Source organism: Aethina tumida, chromosome 7, assembly GCF_024364675.1.
Source record: "Aethina tumida isolate Nest 87 chromosome 7, icAetTumi1.1, whole genome shotgun sequence".
In the NCBI taxonomy this organism is placed as follows: Eukaryota; Metazoa; Arthropoda; class Insecta; order Coleoptera; family Nitidulidae; genus Aethina; species Aethina tumida.
This window is the reverse complement of record NC_065441.1, coordinates 9,000,886-9,011,415: the sequence shown is the minus strand read 5'-3', so window position 1 is coordinate 9,011,415 and position 10,530 is coordinate 9,000,886. Positions and strand designations below refer to the sequence as shown.

The window sequence follows — 10,530 nt, the reverse complement described above, 5'->3', positions numbered from 1 at the left end:
ATATGATGATAAACAAAAAACAGTATTATGTTGAAATAAAAAATTTATTGTGAATCTGCCGAAATATACAGAAAAGCCGTTTAGTACAAGAATAACAGCTAGGAACAATCTGTTTGGAATCAGAATCAAAGTTGATTATTTTATTTTTAAATTTAAATCAATATATACAGATACATGAGGTAAGAATCAACTAAACGAATATCGCCGTAGACATTATACATATATTTACAGTATCATTTACAAGTAATTTTTACATTTAGCATATTTCAATACTTTTACAATATAAAATTCAACAGCAAAGTTCAACAAGAAATTTCTAATTGCTAATTTGTTGAATTCAAGAAATACACAAAATAAATTTCAATTATATCAATATGCTTGAAGTGTAAAAAAAATTAGTTATAGTATTAACATCTGAAATAAACACAAAATATATTCGACATATTGCAAATTAAAAAAAAATATATATATTACTTATAAATTTATTGGCAGTATACTTTTATTAGTATTTCTTTAATACTGGTGTTTAAAGGAATTGATGAACCGGGCTAAAGTAAACAATAAATGAGATTCATAACATAAAAATAATATTTGAACGAACGATTACTCACATCTAGTTAATGTTGACTATTAAGTTTACAGCAATTGGTTTACACGTAAAATAGAAATGGGATGATGTTTAAAAATGACAAGTCTTAAATGTAACATTATGTGAACATGGACTTTGATAGAAATTTAAGCTCATATAGTATACATAGAGCTACACATTCACAATAGTTAAAAATTACCGTCGATATGTCCCTACCACCAAAAACCTTGGGTATAAATAGAAAAATATCAATTGTAAATTACTTTGAAAAGATGAAATGTTATGACATTAAGTGTACCATTATCTTGATCAACAACTAGCCAAAGATTCTGAGGTCAATAATGAAAACTGAATAAATACAAAAATAATACATTGATGCTAAAACTGAATGTAAATATAAATTAAAAAAAAATTGGTTTAACTATAGTACAAAGGATCCTTAAATAAATAATGTCTAGTACTAAATCATTCTCACAAATTATCTATACAAATGTTAAAAATGATCTAACACAACATTGCACAGTTTACATTCATTTACACATTCATAATAAAATAAATCACAATTTTTGAAATGTGATGCTGGATTTCAAGGGTTCTTGTAAAATCACATGAAAATGTTAAGATTAAGGTCATCTGCTGCTTTAATTTATGCATACCATAAATATTAAGGAAGTAATATTGTTTATCTGGGCCACTAAAATGTAAATAAATAAACTCTTGATATGTACAAGTATGCTAAATTTATAAATAAATAATGGCAGTTTGTATGTTTAATGTTGGATATGTGGCAAACGTTCTTCCTTCAACCACACTTTAATATTAAATATAAATCACGAATGGTAGAAATAAACTAAAGTCACAGATTGGTGTCATGATAAAACTGGTAGTGATTGGTTATCGAATCTTAATTTAAATTAATACAATACGTATCTGTGAAGCTGTTAAATAAATATCAAGACTTTGGTATATCATTTAATAAATAATGAAAGACGATTTACTAAGACAATTTTGCTGGGGACGTGTTATTTTAACAATGTCAATCCTTATTAGAAATTTTTAAATGCAATTAGCTGCTGAAGTGACGTAAATCAACATATGCAAATTGTTGTTGGAAATGTACATTAACAAATAAAATATTTAAGATTTTATTGTAAATTTTACAATAATTAAATAAATAATTATTACACATTTTAAATTTATAAAAGTTGTTTAAAGATCATAATTTAAATTTTTTAAAATTTGATAATTTTTTGGCATATTTTAAGCACAAAAACAATTTTTTCATAATTCATTAAAGGTGTAGTATGTAAAAATTAAAAAATGATTATACAAATTTACTTATTTTTATTAGAGTTATTTCATAGTGAATATTTAACATTTTGTTTTAAACTTGATTATTTTTATTATAAGGTTTCAGGATAAATGGATTTAAAACAATTTAAAATTATGTAACTTGCATAATATTTTTTTACCAATTTAATTTTGTTAAATTAATTTTGTGCCATAAATACAGAAATCAGTTCTTTCCTAGAATAAGTTAACGTTGCAACAAAAAGTTGTGTAAAATCAATCCCGTGGTGTTATTCAATAACACAACTACATTGTGTACCATAGCAAGACTGACATCGTCAAAACGCCGCCCTGAACCCTGACTAGTGACAACCCCCGAAGACGAAGGTGCCGATGGGCACGCGACCGTGCCTCAGCACCGGAAACGCCACGCCCAACAATCGGCCGATGTCGGCCACTGCGCAATATTGCATCGTGCTGTGTGTACGGGATCAAATGCGACGGTCGACGTCGGCGCCGGTCCCGCTGCTGGACGGTATGTCGATCGTGTGGCTCTCATTGCCGAAGATCAGTCGCAGCCGTTTCATCGGCAGTCGAGGCACCGCTGCCCCGTCCTCCGCCTCCTTCGCCTTACGATCCCTCTTCCTGTCCTTCGATTTGTGCCGCTTCTTGCGGTGAGAGAACGGCGTGCGCGTCACGTCGTCCACACCTGGAAATCGAAGAAGTCCACGTTCAGACGCTGTCACTGGGGAGTTCCGTTATTCGCTTGGCCTTACCACGTATTTGTCTTTGAATTTTCGATTAATCTACTAACGTTTTTCATTCTATAAATTCTTTTGTTGTTCATGCAGTTGATTTTATATTACTTTAATGCTTATTTGATTTGTTTTTTATTATTTCATGCATTAATTAAATTTCATCAAAATTAATTATCTACACAAAAATTTTATATATCCCACTTTCGAGTGTCTTCTTCATTCTTCAGATATTTGTTGCTTTCAATGTTTTTCGAAGGTGCACCAAGAGTTTCTTACAATTTCTTCAGCAGTTAAAAATTTTAGTACTTCAATTAAATAAACCTTAGAAAAATATGATAAGCAATCCAAAAGGTTTCTGCTCTTTTAATTTTTTTATCAAAGAGATGTGCAATTACCTTCGACCCTGAGAACCTCGTACTCCGGTGCGTAGCACTCGTCGCCCAGGCTGTTGCCGTGCTCGATCACCTCGTCGAGGACCGGGCTGCGTTTCATGCGCAGCGTGAGCTTCAAGCCGCCGCACTTTTCCGGCGTGCGATTGGCAACGTCCCGCGTCGCCGTTGGCTCTACGCTCTTTTTTACGGTCCATTGGTCGACAATAGGCGTCGGCGTACCCTCAGTCTTCGCTCTCTTAGACGGTGGCGACGGCGTCGTCTCGATCGCCGTCGCCGTCTGTGCACTACTGTCTCTGTTATTACTAGTATCACGGTAATCATTGTCACTACACTGAAACGAAATGAAAATACAATTACTTAATTATTGTCTTGATTTAAATTAAATAATTATTTCTAAATATTAAATAAAGAATGGAAAATTATAAATATTATGTTACATTTTATTACATTAAAATTTAAAAGAAATTGTCAAATCCTCTCCTATATTACAAATTACACTACTTACAACACTAACATCCCTGCTGTGATCGGGCGCAGTCACTTTCGCCCTGTCCTTACGCAGTATCAGAGAATCGGTGGACGCATCGTCCTCATTGAAGTCGTAGATGTCGTTCTTGGTTTCGCCGTGGCTGTGGCAGTCCTCGATCACGGCGATCCGGTGATGCGCACGCCGTCGTCGTGTTTTCTTGTGCGCACGTCGCGGCGCCCTGCCCCCGGTTTTCGCGTTAGCTTCAACCGACGCAACCGCCGGTACATCGTCCGGAAGTTTTGTGATGAGGGCGTCGTCGACGCCCGGCAATTCGGTAACGCCGTTCTGGTTGCAATCGGTAGCCGATTCTTTGATCGACTGATCGTCGATAATAGTGCTGCGCAGGATGCGGGGCTGTTTTAGGATTTCGTCTGAAAAAAAAATTGCAATTGCAATTTGGTTAAATATTGAATCGGTGACTACTACCTAAATATTGTGTAAACACACCAACAGAAAATAAACTTAATTCTGCTACAATAAAACTAACTAAAATATTTAATTTATGTACAAAATAAATGTAAAAGGTAAGTGAATATGTTAGATATAATTAAACTTATCAAAATGTGTAACTATTGAAAATTGTGAAGTTTCCATATTTCAAAAAATTCAAAGATAATTTATCAATTAAACGCAAATCTATAGTAAAAATTATTATAATTATGATAATTTAGAAATGGTGACATTTTTATTCACTTTTCCCTTCAATTAAAACATAATAAAAACCAAAAATAAATTATTTACCAAGTATTGATATTTAATAACTGGTAAAAAAATGTAATTTATTATAAAGTTATATAATTTCCCAAAATTAAGAACAAAACACTATTTTTACATATTACATTTTTAAGTATTATGCCCATATAATACTTTTTTGATAGAAACAAGTCTTACATATTTTTTATACCCAACTACCACAATCTGCCAATACCCAATAAAGAAAAAACTTACCAGAAAAACACAATTGACCTACCCATAATTTTTGAAGAAAAAACTTATTTTTTTTGTAAATTTATTAATTTAATCGTCTTATAAGTATATTTTACAATTATTCCTATATATACTATACATCCAATTTTTGTATCCTTTTCTTGTCTGTGTTTTAACTTTAAGTAAATTAATATTTCTTAATTGCAATATGGTTTGTAACAGTTCTTCCTTAGAACCGAATCATACAGGTACTTAAATAATGAAAATACTGAAGTAATTGTTATTTAGTAATGCATATTTTCATATGCCTGTACTAACTAAATGTCAAATTTGAAATCGGATGGTAGTCAATGTTGGACACCTGTCGATATGTTGAAACTGAATATTACTAAAAGTCCTTAGAGTGCGACGGTCACCTACAATACAATCAATGCAATTACTTTCAGAGTTACGAAAATGAAATGATGTAAGTAAACTTTTAACTAACTAACTAACCAACACCAATCATTAATTAATTAAATTTCTTTGAGTAAATGATGTGAAATGATATGTAGTATTAGTTTATAAATAATTGTTTAACAGAAACAAATTATAAATTGCTGTAAACAATGTTCAATATTTAATTGGGAATAAAATAAATATGAATAACATAACTATAAAATTTATCAAAACCTGTATAAATTGTGTGGAAGTTTGTTAAAAAATAATAATATTAAGTAAATTATTAATCACTTAATTATAAGTTATATAAAAACTATTATAAATATCATAACTCGGGAATATTTAGTAATATGTCTTTTGATTTAAAATGTAAATAAATAAAAATATAATTTATTAGTTAATTACATACGTATATGTAAAAAATTATACATTACAAATTATAATGAACATCCTGTATAAAATTTGGGACTATAATGGCTCCTTATAAGTTGGCCCTTAATTAACGTTTATGCCAAAAATGAACTTTCCAATTTCAAAATGGCTTTACAAATATTTAAATTAGATCAACAATTTATCGAAATTTTTGAAAAAAAAAAAAAATAATAAAATAATATGTCAAAAACTATTATCCATTTTCCATAAATTTCTAATTAATAAATTAGGTAAATCACCTATGAATTTAAAGTTCATAACTTAAACCTCTGAGAATTGTAACAGATTGTATAATTATTTATTTAAAATATTAAATGATTTGATTAACTGAACATTTATAAATCTAAATAATTTTTATTTGTCTTTAGAATTAATCATAATATAAAGTTAAAATTAAAAAAATTCAAATAAACTACGTATAGTACAATATCCTAATAGTAAAATTTGATATTTAAATTTAATTCAAAAACAGTTACGCATTTTTATACTTATTTTAATTTCTGCAACTAACCTGCAATAACCTTCCCGCTCTCATGACAATCGTTGAACTGCCTATTCTGCTGTCCTCCGTCCGCCACCGGATCTGTATCGCTGAACGTGCTGGGACAACTGCTGGCGTTGCTTTGCAGATCGTCCAACAGGTTGGACCTAGAAACGTTCTGGCTAGCAGTCTGCATCAGTTCCTGATTAGCGAGACGGGCATGTCGCCTCTGTAACCGCGACGCCCTCGACGTGACCGAGTCATTGGGCGTCGCAGCCGTCTCCTCCGTGTGTGCCTGCAACGTCCTCGTCGATTTGGCGACGGTCGGCGCCGGAACTGCCCCGTCCATCGTCAGGCGTTCCTTTGCCTCCTGCTGCTCGCCTTTAAAGTCCGTGATGTCAGAAAACTTGCAGCCCTGCGCGATCAACATTTCGGCGTCGTACTTCGTGAGGCCCTTTTGACGCATCTCCTTCATACTAAGAGGAGTCACCACCTTGCCATTTTCGTGCAATCGCTGATCGCATTTCTCGATCTGCTGGATCTCCTTGCCGTTTTTACCCTATAACAGTTATCATGTTAAAGATTCCACCAAATACATAAATAACTTTTTCCTGTACTTAATATAAAAAGTGATCTGCACAATTTACCTCATTTACCTGTAGTTTCTGCTTCGTGCGATTGATACGATTGTCCGTCTCCCTTAACCTGTAACCGTTCTCCAGTTCTTTGGGATCAGTTTCTTTGGCGAAGGCACCGGTTTTCCGGCGTTCGCAGGTCTCGCACTCGCAATAGCAATTCTTATCGCCGAAAAAGTCCTCCCCATAGAAGCACGTGATCTCTTCACCCACCTCGATGTCCCTTAAAACCTTTACGCACGCCGTGTCCCTACCTAATAATATTTTACATAAAATTTCCCGTATTACATCGACATTTATCATTATAAATTACCTGTGGCGACAAATTTACAATTGGCCCGACAATCGTGATTGATGTAGGCGGCGGGACCAAGCCACAGTTGGGCGCAGTTTTTGCGACAGCTGTACATGACGGAGAAATCGTTCTTGCCGGGATGCAGCAGCTGTTTCTCCTCCTCCTCGGTTAGTTCGGCGATACAACCGACCAAACACTCGATCTTGTCGTTCTTGTACCATTTCTTGGTGGAGGAGATCTTGGCGCCCTTCTGACCCTCTAACGAGTATCGGAAGCAGGGCTCGATCACGAAGCCAGATTCTTTGTCGAAGACACGTAAATAACGGTATATCTGGAAATAAATTTAATTTGTGAGACTCTCAAGTAACGGTATATCAAAACGTAACATAATATTTTGCAAACAACAAAAGGTGCCAATTGAATATAAATGAATATAAACAATTTAATATACAATTTTTCTATTGTACCGTCCGTTTTCTCAAAAAATTTTGACATTGATGGGCTAGCTAAATTATCTGTAAAGCCACTAATTTTGATGCTGGAAAGTTAATTTTCGGCATATACGTTAATCAAGGACCCGTTATTAATACTATCAAATTTTATACAAGGTGTTCATTATGTACTATCAAAATTTTTGAAATAAAAATAAAAACTCAAAAACTATAGTTTACGTATAGGACATGGTATAGCCAATTGATCTGTAATTATAAATTTAAAAATCCAAAAATATACAGGGGCGTTTCATTGAAAATATCAAAGTTGATATGATTTCCGGCGAACTGGAAATGAAATTTTCTTCAAAATAAATTAAAAACGTAGGTAAAGTTCTTTTAAAATTGCTATAAAAATGTTAAATCAATAACTCGTTCTGTTCTCCATAAATTTCTAATAAAAAGTTGGGGGAATCACCCTGTATATGATTTGAAAACACACTCATTAATACTGACTTATATTGACTAATAAATTATAAACAATTTAAAGTTTCGGATTTTTAATTATAGATAAATTTCTAAATTAGCACAAATTTTTTAATTTACTTTTAAAAAACAAAATCAGAGAAATAATTACAGATCTCTATATCAGCGTACGTCACCTATACATTTAAACTACGCGACATCCGAACTACTCGTTATATTATACTCAGAATGTCACCAAAACAATTTGTTTATTCTTCCATTTAATAAATTACATTCAATAAATAATATTGCAAATATTCACACAAAATAACAAATAAATTAATAAAAGTTTATCACAATAAAATAATAACAAAAAATACTCACATGTTCCTCTAATTTCCTCTGCTGACTTTTGGACTTGATCCTAGGCATCCATTCACCCTTCGAAATCCTACTGTAAGCCTTGTCATAGTTCTGGTTGGCAATGAAGTCCTTGACAATGCTTTTCAACTCTGTTGTGTTAGCTTTGAGTGGTCGGAATCTGATATTCATCTTATGTGTTTGGAACCCCAGATGGGGATCCAGGACCAAAGATGTAGCCAAATCATCATTTTCAGATAGCTCCTTCGGGTTCATGCCAACAGGTTGCATCTTAAAGTGAGACTTGACGGGCACATCCACAACCATTCTGACTCACTAGAGAAAAAATGGGTTTGTTTAGAATGATTTTTAAGTTTGAAAACTAAATGTTTATTTTATTTAAACAACGCATGTCTTTGTTTGAGTTTACGGTTGTTTCAAGTTAAGATTGTGAGGTTGGGTTCCCACGAACTGCAACGAACGGCAGTGCAAAATTGCAAATTTTGTATGATGATTCTCATAATTAAAATGTGAGAGTTGATGGACGGAGTGCAAAAACGTAAACAATAACTATCATGAAGTTTGTTGGGACAGTTTTTCAAGGTCAGTAATCAGGCTGGCAACAAAGACAAATTTGGTTTTTTTTAATGTCGCTCATGAATACAATCTGTATAACCACTCCCACGCACTGCAACAGTCTTATCATACGTTCAAACTGGACCCAGACGATTGGCAAATCAATAAAAAATTCCTACCTAAATATCGAATTCCTCTCATGTACCGACTTCCCTTAAAACGACAACGAAATTTCGGTAGTTGTCAAGTATGGCGTACCTGAACTTTCATTGAACCACGGAATCTAAAACGCATTTGGACAATTAAATTGACTTAGGTCCTCCCGTTTTGCGTTACATTCGAATACTACGATGTCTTAAAATTGCAACATTACCACTTTGCAGTCGACAACCGTCCAAAATACGCACATTATTTAAAAAACTTTTCACATCGCTTGCTTCTAGTGACGCTGGAAACAATCATGGCAACCGACCGTCATATACAACAAAATATTGTTGCCTTTCTTTCGCCTACTCTACAGGATTCTCAATGGAAACGGGAAAATCGCGACGAGAACTTGTCGGAAAAACGTTTTTTGACGTTCATTTACCGTTAAGCGGTTTAAATTAATATTATTTTTCCATTTATTTGCCGCAGGTTGACAGCTTAGGTACAAACCGCCGTGGAGCAGATCCAGTCCCGAGTCGCGCGACCTCTCGTAGACGGTAGGAACATAAAATTTTTAACTAAAACCCATGATACACTGAATATAAGGTAGGATATTGCGCATGGTGGGCGGTGCTTATTTTAGCGCGAATACGTCACGCGTAGAGTAGGTTTTGAACTGAACAATATGATTTTGACCTATAATCTGCGAATTACTATGCCCTTTGGCAATTTTGTTTCAATAAGCATTATTAAAAGTAAATAGTTGAATATACATGTTAGCTTACGTCTTCACCTTCACCGATGGACCAATGCGACGTGCTCACATCTATTTAGACTAGTTTTGTTTTATAAACAAATCTGAAGTATTTGTTTACATTTAATAATCGGGGCAGTTCTTAAAAAAGAACCAGGCAGTCAAGCTTTAGATGTAGAGGGTTAAAGTACGTTTGTTGTAATAAAGCGTATTATTGTGAATTTAGTGTTTTAATCAAACTAAAAAGACAGATTAACAGTCGCTAATCTATCATACATATACTTATTTAACATATGTACGGTATTCTTTTCGGCGTTTTGTTTCTGTGTGTATTGTTTTTTACATAATTTCTGGATTAAATTTGTGTATTAAAGTGATAAAAATGCGGTGTGCTGTTGTAGGATGTAATTCTGACAACCAGTCTAAACGTAGTCCTATCGGAAACGTTAGATTTTTTAGATTTCCTAAAGACAATAATCTATGCAAAACGTGGTTACATCTCACAAAGAGAAAAGACAAAGTAAACACAAAAAACGCTGTAATGTGTTCCAAACATTTCTGTGAAACTGATTACAAAGTTATCTTAAAACATATCCTTCTGGGTTACACTCCTAAAAATTTTCGCGCACTGAAAGATGATGCTGTTCCTACGCAAAATTTACCCCAATCAGTTGTACAATCACCTTCAACTTCTGGAGCTGGAAAAAGAAGAAAAGTTGCGTACAAAAAAGAGAAACAGCACGTTTTATAAAGAACATGCTTGAGGCTGAAAACACGTAAGTTTTTGAAATATCAAATTGTGGTGGTGTGTTGCTTTGATTGTATGAGACTAGCTTATCTTTTTGCTTAACAGGGTTGGGGAAAGGGCAGCTCAGCCTGTAGTTAGTAATGATTGTAAGGTGGAGGAAAATTTAGATAATAATATGGTAGTGGAATCAAATATTACTTTGGAAAAGGGTAATGGTTTTTCTATAAATCATTTATCATATCATTTGCTTATGTGTTAAAAATTTTAGTGTTCAAACAAA

The 10,530-nt window shown here is 33.4% G+C and overlaps 1 protein-coding gene across 7 annotated transcripts; it reads right to left on the bottom strand.

Moving 5' to 3' along the window:
- Positions 1-25: 25 nt before the first annotated feature.
- On the bottom strand, positions 26-9,202 carry LOC109597721 (histone-lysine N-methyltransferase Suv4-20). 7 transcript variants are annotated; one of them, XM_020013470.2, is made up of 9 exons: positions 8,938-9,201; positions 8,781-8,884; positions 8,050-8,361; positions 6,788-7,100; positions 6,487-6,728; positions 5,870-6,398; positions 3,535-3,929; positions 3,033-3,360; positions 26-2,588 (listed from the first exon to the last, which is right to left on the bottom strand). In XM_020013470.2, the coding sequence occupies exons 3-9, from the start codon at positions 8,350-8,352 to the stop codon at positions 2,371-2,373; spliced, it is 2,328 nt and encodes a 775-aa protein (XP_019869029.2). In that variant the 5' UTR covers positions 8,353-8,361; positions 8,781-8,884; positions 8,938-9,201; the 3' UTR covers positions 26-2,370. The 7 variants fall into 7 exon arrangements, 6 of the variants coding, with proteins under 6 accessions (XP_019869029.2, XP_019869031.2, XP_049825631.1 ...); XM_020013472.2 differs by having other exon boundaries at positions 8,975-9,201; XM_049969674.1 differs by having other exon boundaries at positions 6,496-6,728; positions 8,781-9,202.
- Between the last annotated feature and the right edge of the window lie 1,328 nt (positions 9,203-10,530).